The following is a 25,296-nucleotide window of genomic DNA, read 5'->3' as shown; positions in this document are numbered from 1 at the left end:
TGCTTTAGGAGCTCGTCTCCATGCAGTAAATTAAACCTTTCCATTACGTTTACAAGTGAATTTCTCTTTAAAGAGGCATGTGAGGTCAGAGGACATCCTCTTAAAACAGCCGTTTCTTTCTTCCGGCACACAGATAGTTGAAAACATGCATGCCACGCTGTATAACCAGGCATTTTCACTGGACGTTTTATGCAGATGCATTCGCTTTCTTGAGCTTACAGAATAACTTGCTCTGACGGTTCAGAACAGAGAGTCTTTGGTGTCAATTGTGGGATTGAGGTTTTTGGAGGATTATTTGTAATTGCAAGCCGGATTGGCGTGTTGGATAGAATGAAACTCCTGTCAGTTCTGTTCTAAAACCAAATGAGCTGCTCTGCTGCCTACGTAGGATGCATCCTAACTGCAATTGATTTGGAACGCTCTAGTAGACGACAACTGTCTATCATACAAATAGCGTGTCTCCAGTTCATCGCACTTAGAGACTCGACTCCAATAGAATACATTTTGGAATTAATATTGAGTTGCTTTCAATATTTAATCAGTATTTCTTATAACTGAATGTCTATGGTCATCGCTCTCAATTTATCCTTGTTGCACTGCATTATAGGATTGCCTTCTTTGCACACCTGTGATGTTTTAAAATTCTGCGAAGCTCACTTGGATTTGGAGCTCATCCTGTGTCATGAATGATGTGAATAAAGTCTTAAAATCGTGTCTGCTCTGTTCGGTAGGAGCTAAACAGATGCCCCTGAATTTTAACCTTGCTAGTGTTGAGCTGCTTTGGATTCTTCTCGCAGTGCACCGGACCTAAAAAGTGTTTGTCTGTGCAAGGACCGCTAATGAATTGCCTGAAAATTAGTTATGGATAAAGCTCAAGTTATTATCAGCAATGCCGGCTAATTAAAATGCCCTTTTCAACCACAGCCAGGAACACTGAACCACATCCGTGTGACATTCAGTTATTGCAGAGAAAAAATGGCATGTGGATGAAGATGCATGAAGTCTTCTAATCCTGCACAGCTGGGAGGCCATGTTAAGGAGGATTTTGGCAGCAAATTAACTAACAACTTGTTAACACTTTTTTTTGTTGTTGTTGTTTTGTGTTCTTGGTCCGTGCACATTCTAAAACTGTGTAATTACTCTCACTTTTCTCTTTTTGCTGTTTCATGATGGAGGAAGGATGTGACAGGTCATGAGGTCAATGTACTGCAAGGAAGTTCATAAAGTTTGAACTTCAGCTGATTCTGGTTGCCTCCATGCCTCAAGTCCTTGTTGGATGCTTATACTGGAGGTGACAAAATACAATAGAACCTATTATGCTGTCTACACTGGATGCGGCGCGGCACGACAGAAAGCTGCTGCTGCTGCGTTCTATTTAAGACGTATTGGCACACATTGCAAATGATTTTCAACAGTCGCTTTGTCGCGTCCAGTGTAGACAGACTGTTGCGGTGCGACAACTGTCGCGTCCAATGTAGAAACAGTGTTAAGCTGATTCTTGCAAACAAAAGTTATATCATTGTTTTAAGTGTTAATATTAAAACTTTTAAAGGTGCTGTAAGCTTTTTTTTTTTTTTTTTTTTAATGGAGTAGGAATTATTGGAATTACTAAAACTGTTGATTTTAAAGATGTTGCATTTATAGAAACATTGCAAAATATGCATATAGAGGTTGACCGATAGTGGATTTTACCGATACCGATAGCTAGGATGGACCACACTGGCCGATACCGATTAATCAACCGATAGTTTTCAAAATAGATACTGAAAGAGAGCTAGTGCTTTACTATTTAAACCCCAAAAAACAGCAACAATACTGAACCATACTTTGTAAATGAATAAAAATATTAATATTACTTACTATTTTGATCATTAAAGTTATTTCATAGTTTGCTAATGTTAAAAGAAGAAACTTTAAAATTAAAAAATGTAGCCTATTAGTAGCTAATAGTGAATGTTGAAATGAAGAAACTCTAACAAGGAACAATACTTCTACAGTTTTCATTACAAATGGACCCTTATTGTTAAGTATTAACATTTAATTTCAACAGCAATGCTTAAAGATGGCCATCTTTAAATATCTACACAAGGCCATAGCATTAAAATGACATACATATGGATATTGTATGTGTACTCACACACTTTTTGCTTTTATTTTTTAACACTTGATAATTATCTAATCAAAAAAAAAAAAAAAAGAAAGTTAGTCACACACCGGGCAAAAGCGCAGCGCTGCGTCTAGGAGAACTCGGAGGTATCTCTCTCTCACACACACACACACACACACACACCAGACGCTTTGCGTTCAAATCAAGTGGCGGCCTAAAACAATTTATTTAATCATCAAACGGACATAAGTTTGCTTCAAGAATGAACAATGTGGCATAAATGAGTTTGAAGTTCGGTGTTTAAAAAAACAGAGCAAGCGGAAAGAGAGAGCGCGATCTGTATTACAGCTCTATATGAAGCATACAGACTTTATTAGAGCCACAGAAAGACAAACGTTTTGCTGAAAAATGCACATTACATAATTTATAGCCTAGGGTGAAGTCATTATACATTCACAACGATTTGGGACAAATATAATGTCATTTAATAGAAAACTATGTGAATGGCGCTCTGTTCCGCGGCAGGATTTTCTGTCGGCTGTATTTAAATGCGAGTCTGGAGTTTCCCGCTCTGCGCAGCGCGCAGTGTCGTGTGTCAAAATAAACAACACGTACTGTCAGTGATTTCCGCCTCTAGAGGCCGCTCGCGTACTGTATAATGCCAGCGGACCCTTCTCAGCCACTCCGGCAACGGTTGCAAACCGTAAAACTATCGGCATGGATTTTTGCCGATAACCGATAGTTGTGGCAATCAACTGTCGGTGCCGATTAATCGGCAAAACCGATGAATCGGTCGACCTCTATATGCATATATTCTCTGAATTGTGGCGATTTCATTAAAGAATCACTTGTAATGTAGTTTTTCCACTAGGCTGTTAAGCTATTATTTAAAAAATAAGTTAAACAATATCATATACCACTGGTTAACAACCTTGTAGCTCACACTATGTCTGTCTTTAATGGTTTACAAGTTATTGTTAAAAATATTCCTCAATAGAGAAAACGAATGGTGTATTTTTACTTCCCAAACCGGCTGTTGAACACACTTCAGTCTGGTGTAAGATACGGAACAGCTGATGTTGCTAACAGTATGTTTAATGTTGCAGTTTTGCACATGTGACTCAATGAGTTTCTAGCATGAAGTACTTTGCTTGTTCAAACTGAATGCGTAACTCTTTTCACCGTAAACCATCTCTGACAGTCCATTCTCGTCAAGGGCCCTCTAAAAAGTTTCTTGCAAACAACAGTGCAACTTCTGAATAGCCGTCAGTAAGGTTTGTGCATTCTATAGGATAGCATGACACTCCTGCTAGTAAATGGCGCTGCTACTCTATTACACACATCAGTGCTTACTTGAGGCATCATTTGCATATCCATAATTCGTATGCATATGGATTACTTAAGAATTTGTAAGGCATAGACATGCATCTGTTTCCATTGAGAGCCCAGCGGGGCATTTACAGCGAGCCTCATTTTTGGGGTAAACCTTTCAGGTTGGCAACAGCATGCGAATTTCAGCCCAAAATCCATCTGTAAATGTTTGCTTTGGCGGAAGGACGGTTTCACGAAACAGACTACTGTGTGTGTGCGCCGTTCGTCCTGTGCAGGATCGCAGAGCTCCTCTTATTTTTCCGCAGATTAACATATGCACACAAAAACACGCATCTTTCCCAGTCTCTCTCAGGTTCTCGTATTGTTTCAGCTCGGGAAATCTCGCCGAATCGCTCGTGAGCGTAGCTGTTTGTGCCGCTTCGGCTATAAACACAGAAATGTGTGTTCGTTCCAGTTGTTCCATGGAATCGGACCCGCTGCTTGTTTGGACAAGCCATTTCTCATTGCCTTAATTCAGGCTAAGGAAACGCAGCATTTACATCGACTTGTGTGTTTTTCGACTTGCTTGTGTTTTCAGTAGTTTTCCACATAGGAAAAAAGGGGGATGCTTGTGCTAGACGCAGCGTGTTTGTCCTGGCTCTGAGAGTTTTCCCTCATTCAGAGCTTGATTTCGGATCGATCTGATGTTTTCTCAGTATGTGGAAATGGATTTGTTTTGGCAGATCCTTGAGGTATTATCACACCCTTGCTCTCGCTATCTCACCATCAACACTTGGATTTTTCCTGAAATGATATTTGATATCAGATAAGAATAATTAATTTCCCTGCGTTTGAATCAAAGGGTTTTTCTCCTTCCAGAAAATAACCTCGCAGCACATGAGTGACAGGAAGCATATTGAGGCTTGAAAAGAGCCTCTGATTGGTTTGTTTTGGCCTGGTTCCCTTTCCAAACCAATGTAGGTATCCTGATATCCAGCTAACTTCCTTCTCTAAGTGTTTTTATTTTTATCTGGGCCTTCAGAAAAATGACATTTCCTGTTTCCGTGATGTAGTTGTTGTATAACCTGGCGTTTTGGGTCAGCGCTACGTTGAATTACTGATGGTTGTTTGAGTTTTTCCAGCTTGACATTCTGCTGTGGAGTTTTGTGGTATGTGGTGTTTTTCTCTAAACATAACAGCATGTACTTTTCACCAGAAAGTTCAACTTTTGTTCTCTCCGTTCAAACAACATCGCTGTTGTTGAATATCTTGGTGGTCTTCTGCAAGTTGTGAGATGGACAGCAGTATGTTGTTTTTGTCTTCTGTAACCTCCTGTGAGCAACTTCCTTTGCAGTGCTTTTCTTGGATGTTGGTGGATCGGTGAATTATCGAGAGATAAGAGATCCTGCAGATCCTTTGAGTGGTGGTCTCTGATCCTCAAACAACTTTGTAAATGAAGAGTATGACTGGAAGATCCTCTGTGGGACACCAGTCTCAGCTGTCATCTTCTCTGAAGACTCCATGACATGCCCTTGCATTGATCTTTGTAGGACACTTACTCCTAGGGAATAGAAAGTGTTGAATTTTTTTTTTTTTTATTTTTAATACATTTTTTCTGCACTCAGAGTTCAGTTGTGAGATCTTATAGTTCCATTCGGAAAGGTTTCCTATCCTTCCTGCTCTTTATTTTATTTTATTTTTTGCCAGTGGACCGAAATGTATTTTGGTCAGGAATCTTTTAGTGCTTTTGATCTATTACTTAAATTACTTTACGTCAATCGATTTATTCAGTTAGTTTATCACAATGCTGTGCACCATTTGGTTAAAGGTACACTTGATTAAAAATAAAAATAATTGATTATATTTTTGCAGATATATTACTGACAATTGTTAAACAACAATACATACATAGTTATAATTTTAGTTAAACATTGTACATTATATCCTTAGTTAATGTTAACAATGAAACCTTCTTTTAAAGCATTAATAATAGTTGATGTTAATTTCAGCATGTACTAATAGATTTTTAAAATCAAAACTTGTATTTTTTAATATTTAGTGTCCCTAACATGTACTAACAATAAACGGGTATATTTGTTTGACTTGAACAATGATTCATAAATACTGTAACAAATGTATTATTCATTAATGCACAACAATAATAGTCTAATGTACAAAATTATATGCAAAAACTTACTATTATTATAATATAGGTAAATGATTCCCCCATGACTATTGATTGTGATGGTTAAATACATTTAATAATAATAGTAATGGTAGTAATTTATTATCAGTAGTAGTAATTTATGTATAATATATTCATTTTCATTGTATTTATTTTATTTATTATTATTATTAATTTTAATTTTCTTTTCTTTACTGTTTACCTTTTAAGTAGGACTTGCGGGACCATTTTATTTGACAACTGAATTAATTTGAATAAGGTTTAAGAATTTAAACCTTGCATGTAAATCCAGTTTATACGGTTCACAAATTTTTCCAACTATTAAGCTGACTCTCAATGTTGATCGTTCTTGATGGAGATGGATTACCTCGCTGATGTATTTTCTCTCATCACATCTCGTCTCATCTCTAGAAACTTGATTTCCAAGCCTGAATTTCACAGTGTCTATCTGCTCAGTCACGTGGGTGGTTGTTTATTTACAAGAGCGCTCTCAGCCTCCTCTTTTCACCCTGTAATATCTGTCTGTGTGGGAGACGGCGATGGAGACCTCATGTTCCGTTTACCTGATAAAATCTTGCCAAAGCTAGTCAAGTTCAGAGGCTCGTTTACTCTTTGTACCGCTGCGTGTGCATTGGAGACTTCCACCTCACGGCTGCTTTGTTTCTCTACCCCATCTCACGCGGCCCTGGGCTAGCCTACGGTAAAAACCTGATAAAGCCTGATCTGAGGTCAGACTTCAAACGCGTTTGCTTTCTGTCATTGACCAGGTGTCAGACCTGACTGCAAAGCTGCCCGGGAAAGTCGGAGAACAAAAACCTAAAGAGCATAGCAGTGCATTTTCCCCTTTCTTTCTGCATCTACGCTTTGACTTCTCGCTCACCCCCTCTGGCATTTCCTTTGAGCACATCTTAAAGTGTCAAATAAAGCTTCAGCCCTGTGTTCACTTGCTCAGGGACTCACTTAGTTCTTTTATGAAGCCTGTGAGTTTATATCTGCATTTCATGTCTCTATTTTTAATGGTTTCTCTTCTGTTCATGCCCTAACATGCTATTTTGTCCAATTGGATTATCTAATAATAAGCCTTGATGGAAATACATTTTGCCACAAATTGTAATGTTGCTATAGACACAAACGCAATTCAAAGTAAACATCACGAGCTGCTTGTGTTGTGATTGTAACTTCACTCACACAGATGAGAGGATGCCAGATTTGTACCACGCTTGAAGTGTTGAAGTGATATGCAATGATTTGCAGCTGTTTTTAATTTCTTCTCTCTCTTTTTCTTCCGAAGGTATGGAGTGACTCCGGAAAACATCATCCTGTACGGTCAGAGCATAGGGACGGTGCCGACGGTGGACCTGGCGTCCCGGTATGAGTGCGCAGCAGTGATCCTCCACTCTCCCCTCATGTCCGGCTTGCGTGTGGCCTTTCCTGACACCCGCAAAACCTACTGCTTCGATGCCTTCCCGAGGTAAGATCCAAACATCTGTGGACCAGAATGCAATGCATGAGAATGCAGACTCTTATAGCTACACTAAAGATTTATTTTAGTGTCCTTGAGATGCTATTATAGTTTGCATTAATTATTTCGTAATATATTTTCTGATTTCAGCATAATTTAAGTTAAAGTATTAGTAATCTTGTTTTTATTAGATTTTTTGTTTTTTAATGTCTGTAGTTATAGTAAACATTTTTTGAGTTTGTTATTTTGGTAGATAAGGTCAACCAAATGAAAATAAGAAATGTTGTTAAATTTATTTTTTTTTTTTTTTATTTTAATGAACTATAATAGCCCTGCTATACTAACATTCAGAAGTTTGGGGAACATTATTTTTTATTTTCTTTTGAGAAATGTATATTTTATTCAGTAAGGATGCATTAAATTGAACAGAAGTGACGATGAAGAAATTTTGGATAATGCTTTAAATGATCCATTTATTAGTTAATGTAGTTAACTACATTAGATAGCATGACCTACCATACTAGCATTACTACATAGTACATTTTGAAATGAACATGTAGTAATACATGATTAAAATAAGTTGCATCGATTCATATTATTAAATGGACTTGAGCTAACATGAATTAACAATGAACAGTTATATTTTAACTAAAGTTAATAAATACTGTAGCGATATTTAACATTTGACAGCATTTAACATTGTAAAAGATTAAATAAAATAATTGCTTTTCTTTTGAATTTTTTTCAACAAACCTGAAAAATATACACGTCAACATATGCATCAACCTACATATTTTGTATATATCAGTATTGATGACGATAAGAAATGTTTCTTAAGCAGCAAATCAGAATGATTTCTGAAGGATCATGTGACACTGAAGACTGGAGTAATGATGCTGAAAATTCATCTTTGTTCACAGGAATAAATTACATATTACAATATATTCAAATGGAAAACGGCTATTTTAATTGTAGTAATGTTTCACAATATTGCCGTTTTTGATTTTAAAAATGCAGCCTTGGTGAGCAGAAGAAACGTTTAAAAACAAAAAAAGCTGACCTTAAATGTTTGATGGATAGTGTGCATGATCTCAGTTTTTATGCATCATTGTTTTCCAGTTTTGAGTGCAAAATGCATTAGATGATCCATGAATGGGCTGTTTGGTGGCATGTAGCATCAAACCAGTAACAGCCTGAAGCTGCGCACTGTTCACCGCGGTATCCACCCAGATGCTAGCAGGAACCTCAGGAAGCTCAGAATGGACTCATTACTCATACAACAGGGGTCTGAACGAGTCGAGAGTTGAAACTGAGTCGACACAGCGAATCACAGTTGCATCCTGTAACCCTCCTCTAGCCTTCATGCCAGCTTCTGTCAAGCTTTGTTCCCTTACCTCCTCTTTTCCATTTGTACAGTTTATTTCCGCTTCTACACTCTATCTGAGTTTATAAAGTGGGAAGTGACTTGCGTTTTACCATGCCAAGCTAGAAAGTGCTAAAAGTGAGCCATTTGCCTTTCAGCGTGAGCCTTTCAGCATTTCAGGCAATGACTTTCAAGGGTCTCACTGCTGTAGCCATTTGGGGTTTTATTTTTTGCTTCAAAGTGAAAGTGGTGGTAGACGCGGAGTAATGTAATGAAAATTTGCATACGTTTTTGCATGTTTGTGGAATTGCCAAAATGCAAACTGTTACCGTTTTTATCTAGTTGTGCAACATAGATGATGTGTATATATACAGTAGAAATGTTACGGTGGAGGTACTGATATACGGTTTATACTGTAGTATCTCTGTAACCATATGGCTATTAGTGGATATTGGTTCACGGTTAATATATAACCCTTTTTAAATGCATTTTTGTGTAACTAAGACTCCAAATCTTTGAATGCTAGTGCTTCTGTCATATAAAATGCATCTGTGATATATACAGCAGATGTTGGACATGTGGATGGTCTATAATTGCAAAGCATATATTAAGAAAGAACGGCTGGTTATTGCAATTATCTGCAATTAACACTCAGACGTGACTTACACAGTATAAGCACACAAATACACTCGCACACAGGATTTATTTCAGTCTCGCTGCCAGGGACAGAAACTTTCATCCATTCTGTCAAATAAAACCTCCCGTCAAGTCCTCTCAAACCCGAGAATTGCAGGACGTCTGCGCTGACAGAAGGTGTGTTTTGCTTGGACAAGTTGTCGTGAACTATGTGTGTAACTGCTCTTAAAAGCCGTCCCTGTAACCGGTCACAAAAACCCTTGATCGGCAGCGTGAAACTGCAGTTGCTCTCGTACTGCTACATTACACAGCTTGAAACATGTCAGATTACACGCATTATCTTCAAGTATTTTTGGTAAAATCGAAGTAGTTCTTCTGAAACCCCCTGTCGTGATAGTTGACACCCTTGACTGTTTCTGTGAACGTGCATCGTTTTTCCCAGAAAGCGTTGGGTGAGGCGTGCGTTACCTCTGAATCTCATTCCCTTCATCTCGGCTGTAACCTCTGCGTCTGGCTGCTGAGATAAAGCCGGTGAGAAACAGCTCACCTGTGCAGCGGAGGAGACCTATCTTTATTCCACGCTCACTTATATCAGTCATGATATTCCCTCATCACGACTCGCAAACCCTTTCGCTTCAGCTTTCTACAAGTTAGTAATAATGTCTTTTCTGTCACTTTTATTCCCCTGCTGCAGATTTCGCATGGTGGTGTTTTTTTTTTTTTTTTTTTTTTTGGGTCGCCGAAACGTTTAAAATCAGACCAACAAAATGTCACTCACTAAAGTGCTCTTTTAGAAGAGTTATCAAAATCGTCATAGTAAGTGGGTTGGTGCACAGACAAGTTGTTGTTGCATGTCATGAGACATTTCTCGGTGGCTTCCTGCTTTTATTATTAAATGTTTTGGCAGAGATTGTATGGGGAGACAAACCACACCTTGTAGAGAAATCATTCAGAGAAACTGTACTGTTGTAAATTCTCACATTTCAGTTATTGGTAAAACCAATACCATTTGAAAATTTGGGGTCAGTACAATTTTTAAAATGTTTTTGAGAGGTCTCTGCTGCTCACCAAGGCTGCATAATATTCTGAAATATTATTGCAATTTAAAATAACTGTTTCCTGTTTGAATACACTTTAAAATATCACTGTTAGACATTTCAAAGGATTTTTACAGTAACTTTCTGGCAACACTGTTTCCAGTAAGTTACTGTAATTTAAGATTTATAGTAGCAAACTGTATTTGATTTAGTTGCAAACTGTACTGTTTTACAGTAAATTACTGTTAAAAAATCCAATTCATCAGTATACTACTGTAATTCATTCATTTTAATATAGGTTTCATTAGATTTTATTATTTTTGTGTTGAATTCATAAATTTTTTTTACTCCATAGGTACTACTGGTATTCAATTAAAACGGGACACAATTACAAAATATCAAATTCTTTATTTAAAATATTGCATGTAGCCTGTAACACTTAAAAATACAGTCTTCCAATACTGGAATGGTGTATTTTCACCTTTTCTCCTGTCTTAGGACGTTTTGCAGTGCATTGTTGTATTCTCTGGATTTATCCTCACAAAGAATCTTTAGGCAACAGAAACATAATGGGGGGAAAAAGACAAGCAGCCAAAGAATACATAGCCATCTGCAAAACCCAGGTGCTGCTCCAAAACCATTCACTTTGTTAGTGACAGAAATGTCTTCTCTGAAAAACAAGTAGAAATGGCACACTTTTAAAAGGCAACCCCTATATAATACACACACCTCTCAAAACCATAGTTCTTTTACCATGAATTATCAGTCTCAGGGTGGCTGGCCTGCTCATGTTTTTCTTAAAGCTTCATTGCAGTTGCCTTTAAAACACAAATACAAAAAAATGCAGTAAGTCTTAAATTCCATTTAAAAACTATAACAAACTAATTCTAAAACTAGAAAGGCAGTTTAACCTAGCTAACATACAATTTTATTTTCTCAATAGGCTACTGGCCAAAATTAACTGCTAACACCTGAACAAACGCTCACATTAGTTAACCTAATGTTAATATAAGATGAGCGTTGCTCGTTAAAAATAATTTTAATTCAGTAACTTAATTCAATAAGCTGACAAAAGTCGTTTGAAACAACAGCACAGTTTACCATAGTAAAGTTTGTTGCCGCCATGTTGACAGATAAATGTTACTAGGTTAAACTGGTGTGCAAAAATCTGACAAACACACAGACAAAAGTACATATTTTTACTTTGCTTGCTGGTCTTATTCTCTCGTAAGGAGCATCGACACACAGTGCAGATATTCTCCGGAGCTCTTCCACTCTCGCGGGTTCATCCCCGGGAAAAACTCTACAAAAGACAATATAGAACCCATTATATATACTATCTACAATGGATGCGGACAGTAAAGTGATGCCCCGGTATATTTCTGCCATACAGATGTACTCCAGATGTGTTTTTGACACGAAGTGCAAATGGATTTTCCAATCATTACACGCGATGTAACACATCCAGTGTAGTCAGTCCCAAGCTGTTGCATTGTTGTAGACACGGTGGGGCAAATCGTGTCAATCCAAATGTAAGAAAAAAAATTAAACGACTTCAACAGAATGGTGCCAAAGAGGCCGTTACAGCAAATACAGTAGTATACAGCAATTTAAAAAAATAAAAAATACAGTAAGTCTCTCTATGTGGGGTCTGACGTCACAAATTCCTATGATGCAAAGAGTATTACAGTTATTTACAGTAAAGGGAATATTCAGTATTTTACTGGGTGATATACAGTAACTGTAGAAATTACAGGAATGCCTAACAGTGACTTATTGCTGTGATCAAAGTTGAATTTTCAACATCATTATTCCAGTCTTCAGTGTCACATGGTCCATCAGAAGTCATTCTAATAAGCTGATTTAAACAGAGATTTGTTTTAATGTCTTTGTTACATTTGGCCAATTTAATGCAACCTAAAAGTATTAATTATTGTATAAGATAAAATCCCACTGACCCAAAGCACAGTGACCTCAAAGAAATTCTCAAATTAATTTTTGGACCGTACAAGTGTATCTGAGTTTAAATGGCCACATATAGTACATGCACAATTAGATAAAGCGAGCGTAAACTGAATTTGCAATCAGTGAGATTGAGTGCTTGTTGTCCGTCTGGATTTCTCGGCGTGCATCTCATGACACATCAGAGTGGGCGTCCATGTCTCATCATCGGTTGTAATTGTGAGCTCTTTCTGACAAGATGTCACCATCAGCTGGTGCTTACATTTAAATAGATTAAAACTGGAGCATTACAAGTGCATGCTGCTTTTTCTGCATTTCAAAGCAGTTGCTAATTTAGGACCTTATGATTTCCATGGTGTGGAAAACTTGGACAGAATCACCGAACCAGTCATAAAATGTAATTTACAGTATAACACGGAATGTTGTGGAACTTAGTAATTTTTTTTTTTTAAATCAAGTTTAATTTTAACATTGAACATCTGTTGTGCAGCAATTTGCTAAAAAAAAAAAAAAGGAATATAAAAGCAATTAAATTGATTTACTTTTTAAAAGCTTAATTACATTTGTATTTTTATGCCTTCATTTGATCACCAGTGTTTGATTAAATTAGTGTTAAATCGTAAATCCAGAAAAATTTAAACGGACAACAGTTTCATAAGACCATGTTATTGTAAATTGATTGACATGTTTTCGGATTTTTAATATTTAACTGAACCATTAAAGCAGAATCCAGAAGCATTAAAACAGATAAATTATTCAAGAAAAATAAATCTGAATATAAGAAATAAAACTGATTTAATAGGGTCCTAAACATTTTTTTCTTTTTTTTTTTTTTGCTAATATTTTCTGCCTGTTATTTTCTTTCAGCTAAAACAATTTAAGTGTATGCCAAGTGAACTTACTTGCCTTAAATGGGCTTTGGTTTCACTTTTTTGTGTCATTAGTTTTAGTCTTAGAATGCTACCTTTCAGCTGTGATCAGATTTCGCCCTTAAGAGGCATCACAAAAGGTTTATGGGTAACGCCTCTAAGGAGCTCACATGACTGCTCATTTGGACGTTGACCCGATACTCCTGGGTTTAATCGTCAAGTCCTCTTTGAGATGCTAACGGAGGTCATAGGTCTTCAGTCCCTGTATTTAAACTACTTACTTGATCTGCACTTGAAGAGGGATGGAACAGGAGGTCAAAATAATACTAAGATATCCAAGTCGTTCATTACTAGTCGTTGAAGTCAAGCCTCGGTTAAGTTGTGTCTGAATCGGAAAGCAGAATGTGGATTTCTGGATTAAACGCGATTAGACGCCAGCGACTGGTCTGGGACGCCTCTTAATCGCTTATCCCATTTTATCCGACCTCATATTTAAATCTAATTAAATTGCGACAAGATCAAATTGCAAGATTAAGGGCTATAATGGGAAGATTACAGCTGTGGCTCTCCGACAGAATGCTGTCGAGGCTTAAGAAACATGTCGGCAGAACGAGACTGACGGAAACCTCCTCAGTCTCGTTTCGCTCTCTCTCTCTGCTCCAGACCGGGTGAAATTAGCCATGGTCGGGAGCGTGTTTCATTGTAATCAAAGTGATTCTCTCTCGGAGGCAGATGTTCTTTTTCTCGCTCTCTTTTGGGTGATGAATGGGAGTCGCGGAGGCCTGATTCATTGCTACTCCGTCAGCTCTGTCAGTGTTTCATAATGAGAGGCTACAGTCGTGAGAGATTGAACCGTCTCTGTGTTCTAATAGCTCGCCAGCCGGCCCCGTCAAAGACCCGTAATGAACACGCAGCCAGCTGACGGGAGTTGTTAATGAGCTAGCTGTCTTGACACCGGCTTGCAATTTGTCAAAAGCATTATGGTTTAACACGTCGTTCGTTCTCCTTAATAAAATGTGAAATCTTGGAGGGGGTGGATTCAAAATTGGGATTTTTGTTTTTTTGGTTTGAGCAAGATGAGAGGATTGATGTGGTGGGATTAGGACTGATGAAGCTTTAAGTAAATAGTTTTCACTTTACACCCAGTCAGATGATGAAGGTTGGGATAGTGCTAGGGTCAAATTCTGAGGCTTGAAATTCGGCACCGTAACCTTTACTCACCCTCGTGATGTAAAGCCTGTTTTTTTTTTTTTTTTTTTTTCTTGCAAGAAATTGCAAGCCCCAAAAAGACAATAAAACTTCAAAAAAATCACCTTAAAAGTAGTTGTTTGCTTCTAAAGTCTCATGGTGTTTTTTTGTGAGCGTTAGATGAATCTTTAGATTATTATTCACAAATGTACTATGACACTAAGGTCTGTCCTCACGCAAAGCTATCGTATGGCTTCATTAAACTTCTTCTGAAAATAGAGCATGAATCTTAACTTTTATGGTGCTTGTTTTCCTTTCCTGTCTTTTTTGAGCTTGACGTGGTCACTATGAACTATTACTAATCAAAAATATTGTTTAATAAGGGAATAGGAAAGTATATAATTGCAATTTTTCTGATGATTTTCCTCATCTGCTATTGTAAAGTAAAGTTCCATGTTTGTTGTGCTTGTTTGTAGAACTGAACAATTTTGGCCAAAAATGATTTTTTATATATATATAAATAAAAGGATGGATGGGGAGAGAGAGAGGGATATAGATAGAGACAGACAAACAGACACAGTGCCCTCCAAAAGTATTGGAACAGTAAACACATAATTGCTCTGTTGGCTGTGGAGTCAAGACATTTACAAATATGATTAAAAGATTAATATGAGACAAAACTACAGATTGTCACATTTTATTATTGGGTGATTCAACGCATGGATGTTTTACCAGCTAAGAAGTCCAGCACTTTTAGAGTTCATCCCTCTATCTGATGTGAGCATAAGTATCGGAACAGTTGCCTCACAGGTCTTTCTAAGTGATCAGCTGTGTCCTGTTGCATTAATTCTTCAGATATTAAAAGCAGGGAATGTGTCGTATCAGTTATATCCAGTACTTCTGCATTCTGAATCTTGCATTCAATGATGACACACAAACCAGGATGAAGACGAGGGAGCTGACTTTGAGAGAAAAGCAAGCAATTTGGATGCTAAAAGAAAAGAGGAAGTCAGTTAGAGCTCTAGACAAATCATAAAAGCTGTGAAAAATGAATCCTAAAAGACGTGTCTGTAAAATCACCAACAACTTCCAGAAAGCTGGGTTGATGCTCTGATAATCTACTGTCCTCAGGAGACTTTGACACAGAATCACAGATGCTACACGGCAAGATACAAACCTCTGATCAGCTCCAAAAATAGAAAGGCAAGATTGGAGTCTGCAAAAAAGCATAAAGGTGAGCCAGAAGAGTTTTGGAACTGTGTTTATGGACCGAAGAGACAAAGATGAACCTTTATCTAAATGATGGGAAAGCAAAAATGTGGTGAAAAAAAGGGAACTGCAATGATCCCAAGCATACAGCCTCATCTGTAAAGTATGGTGGAGGTGGTGTCGTGGCATGGGCATGCATGGCTGTCTCTGGAACAGGCCCTCTCAACTTTACTGATGACTTAATGTATGATGACAGTAGCAGAATGAATTTGAAAGAGTACAACACCATCTTGTCTACCAATATTCAAGAAAATGCCACTAGATTCATTGGGAAGTGCTTCTTATGCCATGGTCTGTCTGAATACTCGATTCTGATTGGCTGGCAGGTGTTGATTAAATTCGTTGAACTGCACAGGTAGTTCCAGGTCCGTTTAATCACGTTCTATATTAATGCGCTTCCTATAAACATTGGTAACCATAGTAACATACAGTTACAGTTGAATAGTAATACAGGCGAAAATAACCGTCATTTTTATCGTTCCGGTCAAATATTGCAGCGCAAATATTATTAACAGCTTTAATATGTGAATGCTGGCAAATGACCATGGCATAAACGGGATAATCAACAGCTAGCTGTGCATTAAACGATTTGAATGCACTTCGCGAAGGCAACCACCCTCCGCTGCGTGTCGGGCGGTTCTTCGCCTCCATGTCGTGCATTCAAATCGTTTAATTCACAGCTAGCCGTTGATTATCCCTTACATATTGCATCGGGACAATGACCCAAAATACCCTGCCAGTTCAGTCAAGGAGTTTATAAGGGCAAAGAAATGGAAAGTCTTAGATTGCCCAAGTCAATCTCCAGATTTAAATCCGATTGAACATGAATTTCACCAGCTGAAGAGGAGAGTAAAGGCAGAAACTCCCCAAAACAAGCAACAATTGGAATTGGCTGCATTAAAGGCTGGGGAAAGTATTTCAAAAGTATTTCTTTATCCACCATTCGAACAATCCTTCGTTGTTGTTTTTCATTAAATTTGCTCTTCTGTCCTCTTGTAAACCTCTTGATGATATTGTGCACAGTGGACACAGGAACATTAAGATCTCTGGACATGGATTTGTAGCCTTGAGATTGTCCAGGTTTTTTCTCTCAAGTCCACAGATGGATGGATTCCCCATCTTCATAGAGAACGTGGTTCATGGAACTTGCTCAGAGTCAGGGCGCTTTTGAAAGCTGAAAATGGCGCAGCCGCGATTTCCACGCATTTTTAGACGCTGTAAACAGGGAAATCTGTTAAGAGCACCTTTATTGTATTAATTAAAATGTCGATATTTGGCGCCAGATATCGATTCTCAAATCGCATGGAGAAGGATTGCGATATATCACCATATCGATTTATTGTCCCACCCCTAGTATATATATGTGTGTGTGTATATATGGCTTTACTAACTTCTTGCATGTAAAAGAACACAGTTCTGCACTTCAGTCTGAAACATGCACTGCATATCTTTTGTGATTGATAACCACATCAAACTGTATTTTGATTAATCGTGCAGTTCCTCTATGAAGTCATAGCTGCATGAACATTTTTCAAAATTCTTCTTTTGTGTTCCACACAAGGACAAAAACACTCTGTTTGAAGCACCTCAGGGGTGAGTAAATACTCAAACTTTTCATGTTTGGATGAACTATACTTTTAAAGGAATAGTGATTTTGGGAATTAACGGAGGCTGGTGTTTCATAATTAATTTGGACACCTGTTATTTGATTGTTATTAGAGTGCAGTACAGATGTTCCTCAACTGTCTTGGAGAGAAACAGCTGTTTTTCTCCCCCACAATCCCTTATGTCAACCCAACTAGTGATGAGGGATGTGTAACAGATGCCACTGCATCAGTGTACCTGGCTGAAGGTGCGTTCACACTGACCACGAAGATCTCTGTTGCTTGTTTGCATTTGTACTCAACTGTACGAGCCGACAAGCTACTGTCTGCACTAGTTGTCGCATTGCATCATTGTTGATTACTCAACTTTCACCACCAGACGCTGGCACTCACGCTCTGTGGAAATCGCTTACTCTTGTTGAAAACGATCGACCTGGGGTCGCTTCAAAACGCTGTCAGTGTGAACGCCTCCTTCAGCAAACATAACACCCTAAATAATCCTCAGATTACAAGACTGGAAGCAAATCTGGTGGTGTGAGTTTTGGAAACCACCACTGCCAAGTCCAGGATTTCTCTTCCAGTTACTGATTCCAGATACAGTGGACTCGAGGGACGCAGGAGGGGAGTGTGTGTGTGTGAGATTTGGTGGGTGTTCGCAAAGCCTGTTGTGAATGGACAGTCAGGCTGAATGAAAGTTTAATGACTCGCCTGTCTCTGTAGATTTGCCGGCTGCAGTGTGGCATGGTTTGAATATTAAAATGCGGCAAGGGTTGACTCCTACAGTCAAGGTCTCTTAGAGACTGTCGAGGGGTAAAGAGGAACAGAGACGGAGTCTCGTCTCATATCGGCGCCTGCAATATTGCTTCCCTTCCTTGCTCCATGGGTCATTTTGGCTTGGCTTTCTTCAAATTAACTCTTGGACTTCAATGAATCATGGGTGTCATTTTAACCAGACTTCCAGTCAGTAGTGTTGATTTTTCAATACATGTTGATTTTGAATATTTGAAACGGTTTCAATGTGCGTTTTCCACAGTATCAATACACCAACTGGACGAACTGTGCTTTCGTGTCTTCTCTTCCCTCTGACATCAAGTGCTGGGCTATTTTATACTTCACATTTTGTGACGATGCAAGCAATCAAGCAGTTGAGATGTTTATATAGTATATATCTGCCTTTGTGAGTGTACTGTTTGTATGCAGATAAAGCTGGACACATCCAATTTTCTATAAAAGTCTCTTGTCAAAGACACTTAAGTCTCCTTGCAATTTTCTGCCAAAATAAAGGCTTAAGGGTTTAACTATTGCCATTTAACTACTGTAAAGCAAAATAAATGCAGTTGTATTACAGTTAGGGGTGGGAAACACCAGAGGCCCCACGATACGATATCACGATACTTGTCATGATACAATATTATTGCAATTTATTACCTTTTTACAACTTCAAATTATGTCCCAACAGGAAAACTTTGGTAACATCTGTTTTAACTAAAAAGAATCATTTCTCAGTTTGTTTCTCACTTTAGTTTTATTGCTGCAGTGCAAAATGGGATTGTCAAGCAGACAAACTGACCAACACTTTCTTGAAAACCTCTCATAAATGTTGTATGCACCAGGCAAACTCAACTATTTGTATTACAGTCTAGTCTAGTCCACCTTAATTAAATGTAAAGAGGTATGCACTGCTGTGCTACTGCAGGTATTTTGAAAATTGCAACTTGAACTTATACAAAAAAAAGTTGTGCAGACCCTTCAGCAATTGGGGCATTTGAAAGTAAATTGCGGTTAAATTTAAAATAAAAGGCTTACATTTTAAAATAAAAATGTTACATTTAAATTAAACATGTCATGTACATGTTATAACATGTATTAAAGTAAACAATGTGCTACAACAGGTATTCTATGCACTGCCATCTACGTCCATCTCTGAATGGTGGCGTGTGAGATGAGCCCTCAAGTTTGTGGTATTCTTAGAGTATTTTACTTTCATATGACACTCCTTGCAAATCTCATATGTCCAGGGGTGCGCACAAGTTTTTTAGCCTGGTTCTCAGAGTACCTGGATATTTGGTTTGGTCTTCACACTACATATAGTATGACCCATTAAATATAACTCTTAAAAAAAAAAAAAAATTAATAGTGATGATAATATCATTGGAATTTTAGTAAAAAAAAAAAAAAAAGCGTGGCAGTACTATTGTTTTAAAATAAAAAGGGAGTAATAAATAAAAAAATACAATTATTTTATAGTAAACTTAAAAAATAAAATATTTACTTTAATGTTTATTTTCATCATTTTCAAGTATACGAGTCTCGTATGTGTGTCCCGTATGGAAAGTCACTGTGCTGTGTTCTAGATCTCCTGGGTTTAGCGCTTCCGATTGAAGAGCGTCAGTGAATGAAATGTCACGTTTTTGCATTGTGCTTTGAAAACGGCAGCAAATAGCCTAGAATTATGCTTTCAGTTCGAATAGAAATCTTACACAGATCGTATAATTGATTTTATAATTCTGCTAAATAGTATCATAAAAGATCGATACTTGGTGTCCGTGTGTCGATACAGTATTGCCACGGAAAATATCGCGATACTATGCTGAATCGATTTTTTTATTTATTTTTTCCACCCCTAATTACAGTACTCGTGTATTTATATTTTTATCATTATTAACTTTATTTGTATAGTTTTTCTTATTATTGGTACTGAGGAATTGCATTTTTGTAGGTTGCATGGAGATCATAACATTTTCAAAAGCATGCACTTCGAAACACAAACTCAGAAGTTTTTCAGGCCCCCTAAATGCTGCTGTTGTGCAAATGAATGGTAAAAACACAAGATTTTTTTTATTTTTTGTTGAGAATGTTGTCATGTAAACGCCCCCCCTCAGTTTCATTTGATATAATAGTTTGACTATGGCCAAAAGTAAACTTAACTTTTACTGTGAAAGTTTTATTCCTTAAATGTTGTGGCATTTTTTTTTTTCCTCATGGTATCGATGGTACTGAACATTGATATTTTATTAAGTATTTCATCAAAGTCAGATATTCCAGCATCATAACACTTACCAGTCAGTGTGAAGTCTGTCTTGGATGCAAGAGTGAAATGTCAGGTGCAAATCCAGGAATAGATGGAAAGTCCAAAACTAGGCAGGAGTGAATCATTCAGGTTGAGGGAAAAAAAGAAATACATTTGGATTAAGTGTGCTGAGGTGGTACAGTTTTTAATAAGAAAAAGATGAGTGAGGGTAAAGGTGAAGTCAGCCAGTGCCGCAAATCAATTCTGCTCCCTTACAGACTCCATGGAAACAGAATGCAGTTTTGTGGATTTTAGTCTGTTTGTTAGCATTGAGGATGTCTGTCTATATGCTAGCATAACAGATATGCCGTTTTAAAATTGACAGTTTTTCTTTTCTCAGACTGAAAATATTGATGACGACTCTTGTTCACAGTGGTGTGTTCACATTTTTGTTCAATAAAATGTTCTAATGAATGGAAATGTTCCACCCGCCTATGACCAGCAATAGCAAGCAGCAAATCATAGCTCACAGCAGTGATATAACTAAAGGTTATTGGCATGAAAAAGCTAAAATCCCATCCAAACTTTCAGTAGGAAATATCAAGTTAGCTTGGTTTTGCCAGTATTACACCATTTGGGGATTAAAAAAAAAGTAGACGCTTGCTTAGAATGTCTATGAATAAATATGGCAGATTTCAAAAGGTTTACTGCATTTAATAAAGAATATGAATGCTATCGAATAGATTTCGCCAGATACAATGCTGTGATTTTCTGTATTTTTGCAGGTTAACACTGTAATCAGATCTTAAAGGGATCGTTCACCCAAAAATGAAAATTGTCGCCATTTACTTGCCTTCAAATTGTTCCAAACCTGAATAAGTTTTTCTTCTGTTGAACACAAAAGATATTTTGATGCATGTTGATAACCAAACAGTTGGCAGTCAATGGCTACCATCAACTGTTTGGTGAGAGAATTTTCATTTTCTCTTTAAACCGAAACCTGTGAATGCATAGAAGTGGCCCTTTTAAATGGAAAAAGCAAAAAAAAAAAAAAAAAATCCCACGTTTCATGCATTTTTATTATTAGAAAATTATATAACATCAGGTGTCCCATTTGGGAAAAAGTCACTGTGCTGTTATAGACCACCTAGTCATGGGATCCCTATACTTTGCAGTAATATGATGATAAAATGCATTTTATTTTAACCGCGGAAAGACATCAATACACACATTTTTCAAGTTTAAGTTCACCAAAATTAATCTATTCTCCTGTCTGATTTGTTTGTTGGGCAAGATGGCGGATTCGGCGTTATGATTGATCAGACCGCCTGTCAATCAAGCTCTTTGCGAACAGTCAATTAATGAGGGAAAGCCTGGCTAAAGACTGAAAAACAATCTTTTTAATAAGAGTTCCCCAATCAATTTAAAGCATTTCCCTGCGTGTTGCCTGATTAAAAAATGCAGTATTTACACTTTGTCAGTCATGCACTGGAATGTGTTGAGTTGAAATTCATGCTGCATATTTATTTGGTTGGTGTTGGATAACTGCATCATTCTTCATAGGCGGTGTAATTATTCCATCAGCTCGTGTGACGCATTAATCTCCTCACTTACTCAAATTTGATTGCCTGTGCACCAATGAGGAAAATAAGCAACAATTAGGCATGTTGAGCGACAAATTAATTAGCAGGCCTGTTTGACTCTCCTCTGGACTGTCCTGCGAGGATCACGCCAGGTGTTCGCAGACCTGCACTAACCGGGTTGGAGCTGGTGTAGTGATTAACCTATGAAACCGTTTACTGCAATTATATGGCTATTGATAACACAGGACCGTGTGAACAGCTTTTTGAGATGTATGGAGTGTTAACACATGGATAGTCTTGCCAGACAGATGACATTTTTATTAGTCATTTTATTCTTTTTTTTTTTTTTTTTTTAAGCAATGTTTGCATACATAACAAATGGCATGTAGCCATTTCAATTCTTATTTGAAATGATTCACACTGCCATTCAGAAATTTTGGTCCCTTACATTCACCATTTATTTGATTTAAAAAAAAAAAAAATAGTGAAAACTGAAATTGACAATTTAAATCAATTCTGTTGTGCAATGCTGAATTTCCAACATCGTTATTCAAGGCTTCAGTGTCACATGGTCCTTCAGAAATCATTATAATATGCTGGTTGGTGATCAAAAAACATCTATTATTGTCAAGATTGAAACAGTTGTTGCATAATATTTTAGTAAATTTTGTAATATTTTGAACCCCCTTCCCCCATTCTTTTTTTTTTAATGAATCATTTACTTTCACTAACAACTGAGAAAACTACTTAATTCTTTTTGATGCATAGCATTGTAATCATAACATCTACATGTTTCCGTGCTGGTTTATTATTGTTCAAATTTTCTCTTAAACAGCATTTTAAAAGAGAAACTGTTGTTGATCATTTAAAGGTTGTCTTGTATGCCATACAGTCTCTTCCTGATTTATTTTGCCGCTGCTTGACTAGAGAACCTGTAAAGTGGATTATGATGAGCTGCAATTAAAAAAAAAAAAAAATCAATAAATTCACAACTTGCAAGACACTTGACGGAAAAAAATATCTGTCAGTTTCATTGATTTACTTGTTATTTGTCTAATACACCTTCTATCTGCCTTCATGTGTTTCAGCATCGACAAGGTGTCAAAGGTGGCGTCTCCAGTGCTGGTCATCCACGGCACAGAAGACGAAGTGATCGATTTCTCCCACGGTTTGGCCATCTACGAGCGATGTCCACGTGCCGTGGAGCCCCTGTGGGTGGAGGGCGCCGGGCACAACGACATCGAGCTTTACGCTCAGTACCTCGAGAGACTCAAACAGTTCATCACGTTTGAGCTGGCTACCTCCTGAAGACGCGGCGCAGCGCGGCAGGCCGAGGCGCACGCACACTCACGCGTGTCGTGTAGGGTTCCCCTTTACCCAGGGCTGAGGACGCCATCAGTACTTGCACTTGCTGACGAATAAAGCTGAAGTCTCTCTCTTGATATTTAGGAGCGGGACGTTTTCATCCCTACGGGGGAAATGCGTTTTGATGATTTTGAACCACTTACTATTCTTTTATACTTGATAAATAAACGTTGACATTTTGCACCGCATTCAATACGTTGCATTTGACGATTTGTTTTTTCCTCTTGTTTTTCTGCTGTTTTTTTTTTTAAATGCTCCTCAAGGGTTAATTAAACTGCACTTTTATTGTGCAGGTGTTTTCAGGTTATTATATTTTTGTTTTTGGCGGGAATTGTTATAGCATTCCGTTTTATGTTTCAAGTTGATTAGTACAAGATCAACCATTGACTGACTTTTTACATGGCCAGTTTGTGTGTGTGTGTTTAGACTCGTTCATACGCACATGCGTTTTCAGTAGTGACCTTTCAGTCGAGATAATTGTAACTTGGGATAATTAAAACTGGAAGACCTGTGGAAGTGACTTGACCCGTAAATAATGAAGACGTACTGTCTGTGATTTTTGAATCCAGTGGGAAAGAGGAATCGTGTTGTCTTTTCAGCGGTGAAACATGGTGCTTTGTCGCAACACAGCATTCAGGGCATTGTTTCGGCGTAAACACTACATCGTTCTAATCGTGGGTTGTATTAAAAATGTGAAACTTCAAGCTTTCTCTGTTGCTTTTAGCATTGACCTTACAATAAGCCTTATGTTTTCAGACATTTCGCTCCGACATTCCTGTCAATGATTTCTCAGAAAGGGGATTTTGAAGATTTTCTCTGGGCTCCCGCTCGCTGCTACTCTAAAGGGAAAATCACTGTGAAAACGGAACCTTCGCTAGATATAAATAAGGTACCGCACCTTCTCACCGCTTCGAAGTTCATCCTCTCTTCCAGACAACGGACAAATCACAAAACCCAGGAAAATGTATTGTTCACTCAATGTTTTCCCCCATATGGCGAATGAAGGACTGTGTTTGTAGACACTTCACCATAGCACTACACAACAGGATGATCGGAAGTGTTTTCCACGCTAACGAAGGACGTCGATTGCTACCAAACCGGTGCGATCGTCTGATTGTATGTTTTTAACGCATAGCAGAAGTTGTTGTCGGTTAACTTGACTTGTTGTATTGCTGTAAGGTTATGCAGTGGCGGTTCATGTATCATGTTGTTCGGAGATGAAGCTCTTTGACCTCAGTGGACTTGAGACTCTTTTTAAAGAATGGCAGAAACTGACCACATCTGAGCCTGTCATTGCTTTTGATACTGACATTTATACAATGTTTTTTCAGTAATTATTAATATTTACACCACTTTTAATGCTGGTTTGTAAGATAACCGTACTGTACACTCTCCTCTCTCTCTCTCTCTTTCTATATATATATATATATATAGGTATGTAAAATATGAAGTAAATGGTATTTAGCTTTGATTTTTATTGACACTGGAATCACAGTATGCAAATATAATGCAGAGAAAACCCTAGTTGGTACAGACACGTTTGTGTAGATTTCTTTTTTCTTTTCTTTTTTAAATATCTTTAAAGCCTTAAATGTGCCGCGAGACAGATTATTGTTCTTTCTGTTGGTTGTTGCTTCAGTGCAACACAGTGGTTATTGTACTGCATATAAAGGAATAAAGGATGCATGGAAACCCAAACCAGTTTTCTTTTTATGTTGCTCAATATATCTTACAATTACTCATGTTGTTGCTTATTCTTTTAGGTTGAACATGTGAGCATCAAAAAATAATTACAATGTTACAAAAGGTTTCCATTTCAAATATAAGCTTTCCTTTGAACTTTGTTCTAGGAAAGAAAATGACCGTTTCCAGTAAAATATTTCAAAGCACAGCACTGTATACACAGTATTTTCAATCCTGGTAATATAATAAATATTTGAGCAGCAAATCAGCATATCAAAATGATTTTTGAAGGATCATGTGACAAGACTGGAGTAATGATGCTGAAACTTCAGCTTTGCATCACAGGAATAAACTACATTTTAAAATATATTTAAAAAGAAAATTGTTCATTTGAATTTGCAGTAATATTTTACAATAATATTGTTTTTGTGTTTTATCATCAAATGCAGCATTTGCAACCCCAAACTTTTTAACAGCAGTATAATTATTACATACAAGAAATAAATCCAGATATTATTGTCATATCTATGTATGCATAATAAAGTGATTTGATAGGAATTCTTATGAGGTGCAGAACAGAGTATCAGTTCTATTATACATTAGCGTGAGGAGATTGGGATTCGGGAGAGGGGTGGAATATAGTTTGATGCTAGACATGGTCA

The 25,296-nt window shown here is 37.5% G+C and overlaps 1 protein-coding gene across 1 annotated transcript in view; it reads left to right on the top strand.

Annotated features, from left to right (window-relative positions):
- abhd17c (abhydrolase domain containing 17C, depalmitoylase) overlaps positions 1-24,643 on the top strand; it is a 40,967-nt gene extending 16,324 nt beyond the window's left edge. Inside the window, exons 2-3 of the mRNA XM_058782279.1 lie at positions 6,895-7,074; positions 22,675-24,643. Coding sequence (XP_058638262.1) covers positions 6,895-7,074; positions 22,675-22,894 — 400 coding nt within the window. The 3' untranslated portion in view covers positions 22,895-24,643. The remainder of the gene's footprint in view (positions 1-6,894; positions 7,075-22,674) is intronic.
- Positions 24,644-25,296: the final 653 nt, after the last annotated feature.

This window comes from Onychostoma macrolepis, chromosome 07 (genome assembly GCF_012432095.1).
Source record: "Onychostoma macrolepis isolate SWU-2019 chromosome 07, ASM1243209v1, whole genome shotgun sequence".
Taxonomy (NCBI): Eukaryota; Metazoa; Chordata; class Actinopteri; order Cypriniformes; family Cyprinidae; genus Onychostoma; species Onychostoma macrolepis.
The sequence above is the reverse complement of the archived record's forward strand: the minus strand, read 5'-3'. Positions and strand labels throughout refer to the sequence as shown.